Raw genomic sequence first — 15,457 nt, forward strand, 5'->3', positions numbered from 1 at the left:
AGCCTTGACCTTGCGAAGCATGTCTTCTCTCGAAAGGAGTGGATGTGTGACTCAGATCTTATTAAATGCTTTTGTTTAGCTACATGAAGCTCATCATTCTCTCCTGGCTCAAGCAATATGGCGCACATATTCTTTTTTCAAATCTCGTAAGTCCAGTTTCAAGATGTTAAGCACATTTGCCAGCCAGGAATAGATGCAGGAAGCAGTTAAGCAGACTTGAGGCGGTGCTGAAACACTACAGCCCTGAGTTAAAGTATTGTGCAGCCACTGATGTTCTCCCACTGTCTAATTTGATCTCATGAATCAAGAACTCAAAGTGGGAAGGGCAGTAAATTACGGGTCCCTAAGGAGCTGTGACACAGGGAAGACATGAGCCCATTGTAGTGCAACGACCGCTGCCAATTTAGTGCTCAGGGACCTTCATCTTTGAAATGCTCCCCGCTTGCCCAGGTATCAAAAGAGTTTAGTGGAACATGACGTTCCCACGCCTCATCCAACTCCAGGCCAACGCTGTTAAGAATACCATGACTTTTTGTTTTTTTTGGGAGCAGACTGCCCCTGAGCTCCGCTTTTGGCAGTGATGTGTCTGAATTACCGGGTACAAGCAAGATGAGAGAGCAGTGAAAACCTTTTAAAAAAACTCCAGGCATATGGCCATGGGAGAAGTTGCAGTGGGTGGGGATGAGCACGGCGGAGGTATATTGCCATAGTAACAATGGATAGCCCACCAAGGATTCCTGAGCAAACACAGGCATACGGTTTAAACAGCAACTGAGGACCCTCGCCAGTATGCTTCCTTGTTCAAACAAAATCACGCTGGCACAGATAACGCTGGCATTTTAAACATAAATTACAAGGTCTCCAATTGTCATGTCATGTCCCCGATTCACTGAGAGAAGAGGCTGCCTTGGCAAAGAAAAGCTTATTCAAAGAGATTCAAAGGAGTAGACACACACATGCACACACCCTGACGTAAATCTTTCAAATGTGCAGAGGGAAAAGGAAAAGGGAGGCGAAGGCGTTTTGCATGTTAAGCACATTCGCGTTGACATCAGACAATCGCCCGCAATTGGCTTCATGAGGGGGGGGGTAATCTGTGCTACTCAAACATTTGCTGTAGCGCTCGCAGAATTCTGATGGTGATTAAACAGAAAGTAACAGTCCTCCCTCTAAGTCCGGCTGGGGAACTCCACAACACACTCGTAAATGTCACCCATGTAGGCACTTAGCTGCTTGTCAAAGTCGCTATGAGCTCCCCTCACGTCACCAGTTCATAAGAGCTCTTCACTGTGCAATAGGCTTCCTTTATGCACTTATGTTCCCAGCAGTTTGCCTCCTTCCGCTGAAGTATGTTATTAATATATCATTACGGACAGATTAAATGTGATGGATCTGACGTTAAGTGAAGCTTATCAAGCAAAGGCTTGGGCTTGAAATAAAAGTTGAGGTAAAATATGAAAAACCTGGTTGTGTTTAAGCAGTTTTGTTTACCATTATTCTAATCATTTTACCGCCCCCAGACATGTCAATTTGATTGATACCCTCGCCTTTCCCGCAATCCCAGACCTCATCAGCCTAGAAAAAAACCAAAACAACAAATGTAACAACATTCCCTATTTTCCCCGCCTCTGTGGGCTAGCTCCCCCTCAAGGCACTTCTCACCACTGAATCCACTCTGTAATTTACAATTGGCTATTGTGTCCCAAGTGTTGCATTGGACCAACTCAAGAGTAAATGAACCATGTCAAAGACCAGTCTCTCAGTCCTGATTACATCCCCCTGTTTCTCTCACTCCATAATTGCAGCAAACTGAGCAAAGGCCACGACTCAGAACATGCTATTATTCAAGCACCTTCAATTCACCCACTCAACCAGTTTGATTGAAGATTTGTCCAAGTTGCTTAGAACATTGCTGCTGGGATGAGAGAGAGAGAACTAGGGAGGAGGAGTCTATCTCCTCAGAAACTGCGAAGAAAAGAAGTAAAAGGTGAAACCAAAGCTAGATAATAAACAGGCTATAGGGCAAGGTGCCGCAAATCAATACCTGAAACCATATTAAATGTCTGGAGCTCCTCAATCCACCGAAGAATTTGTCTGACTAAAGCCAGAATTACAGTCATCTCTACTTTACTTTGCAGTTTGCAACTCTGCAGGCATATGGGAATATACAGCATATGAGGACCTGTGTCAGAGTTTGTTCTGGCTGAATGATATAGAGCTCTTCTATAGAACAAAACTTTTCAACTTGAAATATTTCTTACTTACTGTTTAGTCTTAAAACCATATGCTGTCCTTGAAGGACTCGATGTATCCCCAAGCAAGGTATGATCACTTTAATATTCATAATTTTGCAGATTTTCCACCGACAGTCCTACAGCCAAAGATATTCAGTTTCCTATCCTTTATGACAAGAATGTAAAGCATAAAATCTAGGAGCTAGAACCAGCAAATGCTTGATATTTCTGCTTGATAAATGACTGAAATGATTTAGATTCTATCTATCAAATAATTGATTGATTAATGATTTTAGATCTACATATTACCAAGACAAAGTGACGCAAGATTCTTGAAGCACAGACCAAAAGGTGGATTTGTCTCAATTTACTAGCAGTGCCACTTCTATTCTGTTGACCCCCTGACCTTTTAAGGTCTAGGGGATTTCCTTACGACGTTAATCAAGAAGTAGATAAAAGATGCACAGAAATGCTGATTATGGTTTAAGACAAATTCAATATATCAATGTTACCTAGAAAGTCTATATATTGCCAGTGTACATCTGTCATCATCTGCGTCATGGTCACAACAAACAAATATACCAAGGCTGTAACCTTATTCACATTTTAATTTAATATAGCGCTGTACTTAGCATGATGAAAGCACCAGCTGAAGAAAGTACACAGCAAGAAAGGGGGCAAATCGAAGAAATTAGCATTTTCAAAAACAGCAGCTGGACTTAAAATTTCAGTTGATTTGACAGCAGCTACCTAGCGAGGCCACTCATAAATTCCAGCTGCCCCGTGACCTTCATTCTTCAGCGGGAAAGCAGGCAGACTCTCATCCAGGCTCCGACAAGAGTTATCGGGCAAAGCTAATAGCCTGCTCTCTGCCAGGTAAGGCCTCATTGATACAGGGGCTTCTCATGCCTTTTTTTGGGGGGTGGATACTGGTGGTATGTGCATGTCTGTACTGAATAGGATTGAAATGCACATTACAGCAGTGTCCAATAAACAGCTCCGTTGGGAGAAAAGGAGCTCCTGGTGCCTTGCTCGAGGGGACTTACGGTTACTAAGAGCCATGATCTGCCCGGACTACTCGAGTTTGTTGCTGGGTTTTTTAACACTTGGAGATAAAGTATTGCTCTAGCCTTCAGGCGCCATCTGCCTCTGTGCGCATGTGTGTAGAGAGTATATGTAATAACCAGACACACATACAAATGTAATGAACTGCACTCCTTGGGTAAACACAGCAGCGCAGGCACACAAACACACACACACAGGATATTGAAACCCTCTCAGGCATGTCGCCGCGCGTGTGCCTGGCGTGCAGAATGATGGAGAGGCTGAACTGTGGAGGCCCCCGTTTGCTCTCCTCTCCAGCCCTCACAGGATACACAAACACACACACATTCATACTGTACACCCACACACTTTATCACGTCCTTATACATGCACACACGCATCCGCCACAGTGTGTGTACCTGCTGAGTACACGTGCACAAACTTTCACACAGGTCCCCTCAGGCTTTGATGGATGGTCGGTGAGTGCTCTACCTCCTGTTTCATACACATATAATCTCATTTGGGGGCCACATGGTGGGAGCCGCACCAAAACAGGGCTAATGGAAGCAGTCAAGCTGTCCTATTCCTCCCCTTCCCAAGTCAAGTCATATCCATTATACTCTGCTGCTTAGAAAATACAGTATGTATGACTGCAGCCTGTTAATAAAAAGCTATATGCTTTTGGACAAAAAAAACGCTTTTCAGATGCATTATTTATCCGGGACAATTCTTAATGTGTCTTACGCAGTTGGGAGATCTCAGCGCATCTTAATATTTCAGCGGTTTTATTAATACAAAAGAAGGAAGGTCAAAGTGAAAAGGGGGGGAAAGAATGCGGGGAAGAGAGATAGAACAGGTGCATGTCTGTCAGAGCCTTAAAAAAAAATCAATGTGTACCTGAACCCTGGGTGAAGGTTGCACCTATTAAATACGCTTCGATTACACCGTTGAACTTTTCCGTTCTACAGGCACACACACATATTGTCACACACACACACACACATGTCCAGCAGCTGTCCTCTGTCTGTCTGGGAGACAACATGTCAGTTAAAGTGTCTTTTTCTTCACCTGTCAACTCCGCTTAATAAACAAGTGCACTTTGCACTAAGGAGCTTTACAGTCGGCTGCCGGAGCAAAAGGTGGCACTTAGGGGTAAATTATGGATCAACACGTCTGGCTTTCATGGCTCTTATTCTCATTTTCACGAAGGCCGCGTGTGACAACATGGCTGATGCCGGATGAGGGGTTTAAATCGCCGCTCTCTGACAGGGGGGGGGCACAGACCCTGCTGGCAGTTCCCTTGACACCCTGCACCCATGTGAGCAACACTGACAGCGGGTGATTCGTCTGATTCATCGCAACGTCTCCTCCACAGCGAGGGAGGAGCGGAGAGACGGATGGCACGCGTACGTGAAAACATACACTGAACAGAAACTCCACTGGAGAATCTGCTAAAAAGCACAAACCCCTTCTGCCACCTGTTTGAATCAGCATCAAGAGAACTAATGGCTCGTGACCTTTTCTGCAAAACAACAACAACAACAAAAAAATCACATTATTATGGGAATGACTCTGCCAGACATTTTTACAATTTTGATGAGGTACAGTGTCAGGGTAAACAAAAGACCATTGTTTTGCCTATTAGTCTCACAAACAACAAGCCTTACGTCTGATCCGTGTTGTGATCCAGCTCGTCGACAGAGAACTATTCCCCGGGGTTGTACAGCAGCAGAGCTAAGTGATGTTCTAATTTAGCTGGTTCTAGCTTCTGCAGTCGATACAAGAGGACAGCCATAGAGGAAAACAACAAGGCTAGCATAGCATATCATAGACCTTGGGAGCCTTGTAAAAGTCAATTTACTGTACAAACTCCTCCTAACAATTGCGGGCGAAAAACAAGTCTGCAATATGGTGAGTATGCAATGATTGATAGTGCCACAGGAAAGGCAAATCTGCAAAAATGAATCGGCTTTATCCTGGTGAGCCCTATCTAATGCGATCGCTGCCGAGTATGAAATGAAATTCCATTTTCGATGACATCAAATTGAAAGAAGCGGCGAGAAGAAGGTGGCATCTCCGACACTGCCACTTACAATCAGCAGCGTGGAGAGCAATCAAGGTGGCATGCGGCTTAAATTTCTCTGTCTGTTTCGTCCCTCGCTCCTCCCCACCAAACCCAATACACCTACTTTGTATTTTGGCATCTTATGTGACAAATGTTGCGGTCGAGGTGGGGCTTCTTCAGCTTCTTCAATATCACAAGTACTTCTTTATTTTACATGTCAAAACAATGAGCTCATTGGCACATTTGTTGTACGTGGAAAGAGAAGGGGGAGACGGAAAGAAGACGAAGAAATAGAAATGAAGCAATACTTTCCCCTGTAGTGAAGAAAGTGAGGGAAAAAAGCCTCAGTATTAACATATTATGCAGAGTTATATAAGAAACCGTAGCAACCAGCTATAGCAATCTCTCTCTGACTCTCTCTCTCTCTCTCTCTCTCTCTCAGTCCCCACCATTTCTGCTGGCGTATCAGGTAAGTCTAATCCTTAGATTAGTAATTGCCTTAGAGCGAATGCATTCAAATCACCAAACCAAATTATAGCAGAAAATGCTGCCCGCTGCAATTTCATGAGTATTACTGTGCACTCTTACTCCTTCCATTTTCCTTTTCGGAACATAAACAACAAAAGCCTGAGCAGCCATAGATTGAATTAAGCCGTAATAGATCCAAAACAATTTTGATAAAATTACCCACAGTCGGCGGTACGCAGCACCACACAAAGGACAAGCGCTAATAATAATGTGGCAATAAACAAACCAGCTCATTGCACATCATTTCTTTTCTTACTAGATGCAAGATTTCCTGATTGTAGGGTTTTTTTTCACCTTTTTCTCACCTTTAACACCCAACACTGAATTTCAGTGAAGTTGCTATAAAAAGAGTTTTAATGTTTTCTTCTTCAAATGTGATAATCAGCTGATTGAGTAGACTGCTCTACCTGGATTCAGATTTAATGATAATGAATAAAAGTCTGACAGTTATGGGCATTGCACAGATTGCAGTAAAGCAAAGGCTACTTTCTCTGCTGTCTCCGGATAATAAGCTGACCTGTATCAGCAATCACGGAGGGTGGGGGGAAAGGGGATGGCCAAACATGTTAAAGCTCCTGTGGAACCTCTTATCAAGTAATTACCTTATTGAGCTCAATGAGGGACTGACTGCCACAACAAGATAAAATCACGAGAGCCATCGGGGGGGATGTTTGGTGCCTACAAAAAGGCAAGTGGCGATGACTGCTGGAGAAAAAAAAACCACACAAAGCTTTGGACAATTGTGGCATGATTGCTTAATCCTACGTGCAGGCGTTCATACAAAGAGATGCAGGGTCACCTGAGCTTTGTAGGTTTCAATTAGGTCAGTTGTGGCTTTTCATAGGTGTTTAGGCTGCTACGTCTTGTAGGTTAAAACAAATGAGGCCAGAGACAAAGTATTGCATTTCCATATTGGTTTCCTGATCTGCCTGGAGCCTGAAGGGCAATCACATCCTATGTTTTGGCTACAAACACCATTCAGGTGACCTCCATTTGCATGGTGATATTGTTTGTCCCATGTGAGTGCGGCAGGGTGAGGAGTTGCCCTATGCAAATCAGATTCGCCGTGGCTCTATTCAGCTTGTGCTGGAGAGGTTGTACCTATGAGGAGGCGCAGGAGGAACAGCTGGCCGAAGCACGGGAGGTGAACACTGGGGCTTGGGTTGAGGGCAATGTCCAGTTATGCTTGCTGCATCAGCCCCGAGGCAGGATAACCTGGTATAAGTGTGCGGACCGGGGCTTTTTGACTGCCCTGAGGGGCTACGCTTGCAGAGCATTGAATACAAGCTGCTGTGGCTCACCGCTGATTAAAAGTGATCCACCTGGGCACGAGTGGTGCTTTGAAGTGCAATGATAAAACAAAAGCTGATGGCTTGTGCTAATTCGATGGCTAAGTGATTTCATTCCTCACTACATTACAGTTGGACAGCATTATTTTCTGGCACTGGATAGAACAGACGCTACTGCCAAAGGTAATAAAGTTAAGTGTTCTGTTAAGTGCGCACACTACTCATCAGCCTTCAAATGTAAGGATTGGACACAGGTGTGTAAGGAGTTGGTTGAATAAGGATAATGTAGCCTGGAAAAAATATGTAAAACATCAGCCCCAATCAATGGAGTTACAGGAAGAGATGAAATGTCAAGTCTGTTGCCCCTCCTGTTCAAGCCTTCAACAGCTGCTGGGTGACACACTGGCTTCTTCACAGTTAGCTCAGCTTAATGACTGTTTAAATGTCTGATGGGCTAAAAAGAAAGGCTTGCCGCGCTGATAAACTCCCTCAGTTGCCTGGTTACCTGCCCGAACAGGTTGCCTGTGCAGTTATTGTAAGATTAGGTAGGCGAGGAGAGAGAAAGACGGAACCTGATACCTCAGAGATTACAGTCAATGGTCAGCACTATTCTCTCCCTCCCTCCCCGTCTTTCCACCCGACCCCAAGTCCCTTGTGAAACAGTAGGGGCCATTCTCTATACCGCTAACAGGGCCGTCTTTCTTGTGCCTGTCTCTATCTCTTCCCACAGATGGACAAAAAGAGAGGGAGTGGTAAAAGAGAAGGGTTTGTGGGTGAGGGCGTGTATGTGCATGTAGTGTGTGTGTGGGAGAAAACACACATATAATGAAAAACGTCCCTTACCCTCACTTGGAAATTTTTACACAGGTTAAACAGGTTCAACCTCCTTTGTGGCCAAATATGATAAAAGGGTCAAATTTACCTCCAATATGAATAAATCTTCAGGAAGTAAAATAGTAACACCTAAAAAATAATGAAAACATAATGTTAATGTATTCATTGACGTAACCATTTTCCACTAATCCACTAATCCAGATCTCACACAAATTGTTCCCTTAACTGAGGCCCACAAGTGTCCTTGAGTGCTTTATTAAGTCTTTAGCTGTAGTGGCACTTATGCGAAAACAGAATATTTTTAGATGCAGCATCCCTAAAATCAAGAGCATGACCGCTTCACTACTTAATCTAATATAGAGGTGGCTGTTTAATGCCATAATTGGAGCACATGAACACACACCTTCTCTTCAATTAGCTCTCTTGTGCAGCCATTAAATAACACCCTATTCACCCCCAACAGAATTTATCAACAGTGAGTATTTACTGAGCCCATGGGATATAAAAGGCAATTTGAATACCTGCTAGCTATTGTATATTAAACACCAAACAGGCTGCACCACACAATAAACATGGATAATATTGCCCAGTAGACCTCTGAACACTTTCTTTACTATTCTACAATTTAAATCTCACAGGAAAATACTCTTTGTGCATTATGGTTTCGTCCATGAAACTGTATTCTAACAAACGCACAGTTCATAAAACTTACCACAGCTTCAATGTAGACAGTAAATAAATAATTATATAAGTGGAGCATAGTGACACACAATACATGCTGCTGCCGCAGCAGCAAATAGAGTGCCCTTTTAATTATGCAGGAGACATCCGAAAGCAACAGCACTCCTCACACTCTGGGAAGCAGCTCAGTGAATACACCATATTAGAAGCTGTTAGAGACAGAGTAGGGGAAGAGATGGGATAGAAGTAAAAGGGGAGTGAAATGATTTGAGAAGAGAAGTAGCAAGAGGGAGGGGAAAGTGATGAGACTAGAGATTTAAAAAGAAACCACTGCAAGGGGGGGGAAAAAGGCAAAGCAGAGAGCACCATTGTAAGGGGTATGATGTGGCGGAGGCTGAAAACCTAAGAGAGGAAAAATACAGAGGAGAAAACAGGCAGCACAGGTGGGGGCCAGACATGCAAGGCTATACTGCACAGGGCCAAAGGAGAGTTTGTGACAGTGGGCATGGGATATAAGAACAAGAAGAAAGAGATATCTAGAAGAGAAAAAAAAAGAAAATGGGGAAAAAGAAACAATCCAGCTGCGTTGTGAGAGAAAACAGCACTTCTGAATTCTAAAGGAGTAGTGCTGACACCAAGTAAAAGAAAGATCAATAATTCATTAGCCTGCCATAGAAAACACATAAAACAGTAGTGTTCTTTTTTCCTGAAAACGCAAATCAGCCGCCTTCATTACGTATTAACTTTGTTTCTCGCCGTTGTTGCACATGATAGTGCAAAAAAACAGCCAAAAAGTATAAAGACTGAAATGATAAAAGCACACATTTCCTGAAATTTGAATATCACATCATGCCACCTACACAGTTTTCCAGCACTGCAAATGGAAGAAAAGAGTTACTGAGAGGAGAAGAGAAAAGAAAAGCAAAAACAGAAGGGAGGTAAGACTAGCTGGAGGGTGGATGAGAGTGGAAGGGAAGAAAAGCAGGTAGAAAATGGCAGACATTTATGTATGAGGGAAAAGGTAAGGGAGTAAAAAGCAACTAAGGCACAATACGGGAGGTGTTATAAAAATGTCCAATTTCACTGCTAGGTCAATGAATTGATGCAGACCCCGAAGTGCAGAAGAATGTTAATATGACCTCCTGGCCAGATGTTCCTACTTAAGCCGAGACTGTAAAACTGACTCACAAACCTAACAAAGCCATGTTTGTGCTGCATTCACGCTACATCTACCTTTCTTTCTTATCCTCCTTTGTTATTTTTTCTCCCTTTTCACAAGAAGACAAGGCAGCCTTGTCACAGACAGAGGGCAGGGCAGGGCTTGACATGGCTAAGGGGAATGTAGCCGGCCCCTACCTCGCTCCCCTCTGGGATAAAATAACTGCAAACCAAACCCTTATGTGAGCTGTCTACAACACTCAGACACATATTTGCCAAGGTTAGTAGTTGTGACACCACTGACGGAAAAGGCAGCCTCAACACATGCCTTGATAAAAGTGAAAAAGTTGGCTGTGTTTGGTCGAGTGGTAACAATACCCCTTCATAAGCTAATCTAAACCTTTCTCTTACCTTCCGATATTACATGTGAATGGCACTCCAAACCAAAACAGATCAATAGCACTAACTTGACACACATTAGCACCATAAAGGCAACAAGACTACTGAGACTAGCCCTGTCAGAAAGCATTATGGTAGAGAGAACACTAAGAGGAAGAAACAGAGGACATTTAAGAGTGGTGGAGGGGAAAAAAGAACATGGAGACGTGTCTTCTTACCTGTTTGTTGTACTTGTTGATAGTTTGACTGCTGTATTCAGAGCAGTGGTCAGATCCAAGGGAAATGTTATCTCCGGTGCCAACAAAGGTATTGGCAGGGGGCAGGTCCTGAACTGCCTGGTGCTTTTTACCAGCTGTTGGCGACTGCGGGTGAAGCTGGACAGTAGGGAGTGGTGAACTGGACTTGTAGTGCCGGGCTAGATCTGGACTCCCTGGCCCTCCGTTGACTGAACGGTAGCGGCCCATACCAGGACTGTCTGATAGCTTCTCGTTGACACCATCGTAGCGCTGCCCATTGGGTTTAGAGGCCTCTACAGTGACAATACTGCTATAGAGTGGCTGTTTGGACTTCTGTTTCTTCTTATCTTTCTTGGGCTTCTTGGACTTATCGTGCTGCTGTGGCGTGAAAAAGTCTTCATGATCCTTCTTTCCGGCCTCATAACCATTCTTATTCTTGGGGCGGCAGTAACGGGCCATAACAACAACTAGAATAATCAGGATGACTGTCATGATGCCCGAAACTACCCCAATCACAATGCTTAACCGCTGTTTGCTTAGATCATAGTTGGGGTCACCAGCAATGTTGGTGTTGAGAGACGTGCTCAGGCTCTTAGCCACCTGGGCCTCCACAATCGTGGAATTAGAAAGAGTCTCATTAACATACACATGAACTAGTGTGGTGGTGCTCTGTGAAGGCTGGCCACTGTCATTCACCTGGACCACTAGTCTGTGGAGACCATAGTGCTTCTGCTCCAACTTCCCTACCAGTGAAATGACCCCCGTGCCCCCATCAATCTCAAACAGCTTGAAGGGGTTCCCCCCAATGATGCTGTAGTTCAGGTCTGCATTGATGCCGGTGTCTGTATCAGTGGCTATGACAGTTCTGACTACTGTCCTGATGTTACTAGAGGGAGGAAGAAGGGTGTAAGAGCTGTTTATTGGGAAAGTGACTGTTGGTGCATTGTCATTGTCATCCATGACAAAGAGTGAAACTGTGGCAGTGGCAGATCTGGGAGGGTCACCACCATCCACAGCCTTGACACGGAATGTGTATGTGGTTTTCTGCTCTCTATCGAAGGACAGAGTGGAGAAAATAGTCCCAGTGTCATTCTCAATAGAAAAGATGTCCTCTTCTTCCTCAATAAAAAGACTCATCTCTGCATTTTGGCCTTTGTCCGCATCAATGACTGTAACCATGCCAACTGGACTGTTGGGCTCAAGGTTCTCTTTGACATAGAAGGTGAACACATCCTGCATGAACTTTGGTTCGTTGTCATTCTTATCGGCCACAAGGACAACCACTGTTGCAGAGCCCTGAAGGGTGTTTATGCCCTTATCTTTGGCTATCACTTTGAATTCGTAGCGCTCAGTTTGCTCTCTATCCAGAATGGTGTTTACTCGGATGTCTCCACTGTCTGCATCGATAGAGAAAATCCCATTTACTGATGAGTCTAGGGAATAGGCTATTTCAGCATTCTTCCCACTGTCTGCGTCAATGGCTGCAACTGTTGTCACCCTCTCGCCAGGGGCATTGTTTTCTGGAAACGACACCTCTACAACATTCTGGCTGAAGACAGGAGGGTTGTCGTTAGTGTCACCCACTTTGACGATAAGAGAGTTATTACTTGCCAGACTGGGGCTTCCAGAGTCAACAGCCACTATGACCACATTGTATTCCTGTGTGGCCTCATAGTCCAGCGGTGCAGACGTGTGGAGGAAATATTTCTTCTTGTTCTGCTCACCCTCCATCTCACTGGCTGGTTTGAGCTGAAAGGGCACATCCCCTACCACTGTGCAGGTCACAATGCCATTTTCCCCCTGGTCGCGGTCTGACACCTGGACTAAGGCAATGGGTGTGTCCACCACCACATCCTCCGCCACGTTGGCTATCCCGTCTTTTAAGAAAATGCGTCCAATTTTCCGTATCTCTATAGCAGGAACGTTATCGTTCTCATCCTTGATGTTCAACACCACAGTGGCCTTGTCCATTTTGGGTGGCTGGCCTCGGTCACGGGCCATTACTGTGAACCTCAGTTGGCTCACTTCTTCACGGTCAATGCGGTGCAACACACTGAGCCAGCCTGTACTCTCATCCAACCTCAGTAGCCTCCTTACTGACTCTGTGGCTGCCCCGAACACATACTCTATTTGACCATTAACCCCCACGTCTGCATCAGTCGCTTTGAGCTGTAGTATGGGGGCACCAGGGGAGCTGTTCTCTGGTAGGTCCGCTTCATACACACTCTTCTCAAACCGAGGGCTGTTGTCATTCACATCAGTGATCATCACCCTAAGAATGGCCTGAGAGGAGCGAGGGGGATCTCCTCCATCCCTAACACGCAGTGTGAGCTCATAGGAGTCTCTCTGTTCTCTATCAAGGGCCCCTTTAATGATGAGTTGAGGCTGCTTCTCTCCATCAGTAGTGTCAGCAACTTGCAGTTCAAAGACGCTGCTCCTGCTTGCGCCTTCCTCAAATCTCCTCTTCCCCGAGTATGAATCCCCAGAAGAGCCCAAGCGCCTTGAGTTCTCCCCATTGTCCTGGATAAGCTCATATCTCTCAATTCCATTTCTACCAAAATCTCTGTCTGTGGCTGTGGGCAGCAGATAAAGGGTTCCAATGGGTCTGTTTTCCTCCACAGACAGTGTCAGGACAGGGGATGGGAAAGACGGTGTGTTATCATTTATATCTAATATGATGACTTTTCCCTCAAAGAGGTCGACCCAGCTTTGGGCTGGTCCAATCACTGACACTTCAAAATCTATAAAACACTCATTTTCATCAAATATCATTTGGCACTGCTGTAATTTTTCACGGTCTATGCGCCTCTCATTGGTGGTGAGCTCACCTGTTATGTTGTCTATTTTGAAAAAATCTGAGCCTGATTCTAGCGTGAATGTCACCTCACCGGACCCGGCTACAATGCCCAGGTCGGCGGCTACGTTCCCTACTCTAACATCGGCGGGTCCCTCCTCAGCCAAACGGTACCGGAGCACTTGCTTGGCAGCGGGCTGATGCACGAGCTGCAGGATGAGCATGCAATAGTACAAATAGTCCACTGCACCAGTAGTCCTCATTGTTCTCCCCTGAAAAAATGTCCACTTAGATGTGAAAAGAAAAATGTAGAAAAAAAGAGAATAATTTAATCACTACCGGGAGAGTCCGATTATGGAAAAGAAATATCGTTTTCATTAAGAGCAAAGCCCTCTGTTGCGGGATGCGTGAGACTTCATCCTCCGGACGACTTCCTACATCGCTCCTGCTGCAGTGAAAAGCAGCAAGTGCACGGGCTTTTCCTCTCTGCTTTGCTTTTCCTCCTCTGGCACTGGATGTTAGTTGCTCTTTCCTTGTTTAAGTAGGAAAAAAACCGCAATGATATGGAAAAGACACCAGAGAGGGACCGTGCGCTCCGGGCGGTGCCACAAATATTTGAATTTCATGCGCGTAAAAGCCAAAATGTTATTTTCCGAGCACCATATCACCAGAAAGTAAATTCAGTCCATATCCAGCCGCTTTACTCACAGTTTGTGGTTAAGAATCTCCTCTTTTTTTTTTGGGGGGGGGGGTCGAGGCTGCAATATTCCTCTGTCCGATGATGTGTCCACGTATATCAGTGGATCATTTAAATTTCCGCGCAGTTTCCAAAACTCATCATAAAGGCGAGTGTCGTCTGCGCGGAGCCTGTCAACTCTCCCGATCTCGAGGATTTTGAATGTGAAGCAAAAATTACCTGTCCGGTTGCCTACTCTGCTCTCTTCCTACCAAGTCACTTGCAGCCAGCAGGCAGACAGTATAGTTCTCACTCCTCTTGCGAGCCAAGTCCACAACGCGCAACCTGCTGAAAGAAATACAAGGCTGTGATTTTTTTTTTTTTTTTTTAAAGAAAAAGAAAAATCAAACAGGGAAAATCAAAAATAAAGAAAAATGTATATCCGACGCAGTTTTTAGGAAACGTTGGTTGGATTCCTCGGTGTTTCCAGCAGCATATTCAGCCTGTTCCCTCACCTGCAGACGCGCCGCATGTGTTGGCAGCCCCTATCTGCAGCACTGTGAGAGGGATTCACAAATGATATTGCAGTCCCTCTCTCTCTCTCTCTCTCTCTCTCTCTCTCTCTCTCTCTCCCTCTCCCTCTCTCTCCAACACCCCCCCCGTTTCTTCTCCCCCAGCAGCGCACGTAAACAGGGTCGGACTTGGTCTTGATCGCCGAGTCCAGACGCCAGCAGAAAAATATTTGAGGAAAAGAGACAGAGGAGGGATATGCCTTAATATTGTCGTTTTCATCGGTATTTATTTATTCTTTGGTTGCTCGAGACGTGTCTCGGCACTTTCTGAGCGCAGTTCGGATGCTTCACATCATGTTCATGTGGGCGATACGGCGGCGAGAGATCCGACAGAAATAACCATTTGAGTGTCTTTCACATGATACTAGGCGTTCTATTGTAACATTCTAACATTTTGTTTCCAGCGCAGTGTTGTTGCGGGGATGTTGGCTTTGCCGCAAAAGACAAGACACCGCAAATTCAAAGCACAACTTTTGCGCACTCTCTGGTTGACACAAGTTATGCGCTTTTAATATGATATGAAACTGTTCTCTGATCTGTGCTGCGGCGGTGCTGCGGGACGGGCGGGACGGGACGGGGCTGAGCCGTGTGTGCGCAGTGCTGTGGTTTCCCTGTGGTTACTAATATGAATGCGTGTGGTCGCCGGTGGCTGTGCTCTGCTCCACCGGCGCAGCGGGCTCGGTGTCTCTTCTGCCCTGTGTGCTGCTCAGTCCACTCAGCATCCAGGAAAGCTGAGCACGCGTGGCTGTGAATTAATTTGCGTAAAGAGAGAATAAAAGAGAGAGAAATCCTCTCCCGCGTGGCCCCTCAGACGAATCTGAACAAGGGTTTTTTATTCGGCCAATGCGCAAACCCAACTCCCTGTGAAAGATTAGTGTGCCTCGGTGTGTGTCCTAACACAGCTGCCACGCAAGTGCTTGTGATGGGTACAGTGTTGAGCAAACAAT

General features: G+C 45.2%; 1 protein-coding gene across 7 annotated transcripts in view; it reads right to left on the reverse strand.

Moving 5' to 3' along the window:
- pcdh7b (protocadherin 7b) overlaps positions 1-14,515 on the reverse strand; it is a 108,312-nt gene extending 93,797 nt beyond the window's left edge. For 4 of the 7 annotated variants that reach the window (XM_051375434.1, XM_051375433.1, XM_051375438.1 and 1 more), the window contains exon 1: positions 10,451-14,514. In XM_051375434.1, coding sequence (XP_051231394.1) covers positions 10,451-13,525 — 3,075 coding nt within the window. In that variant the 5' untranslated portion in view covers positions 13,526-14,514. Of the gene's footprint in view, positions 1-10,450 lie in introns of all 7 variants that reach the window. The other 3 variants (XM_051375436.1, XM_051375435.1, XM_051375439.1) reach the window with 1 other exon arrangement.
- Positions 14,516-15,457: the final 942 nt, after the last annotated feature.

The sequence above is a fragment of the Dicentrarchus labrax genome, unplaced genomic scaffold (assembly GCF_905237075.1).
Source record: "Dicentrarchus labrax unplaced genomic scaffold, dlabrax2021, whole genome shotgun sequence".
Classification (NCBI taxonomy): domain Eukaryota; kingdom Metazoa; phylum Chordata; class Actinopteri; family Moronidae; genus Dicentrarchus; species Dicentrarchus labrax.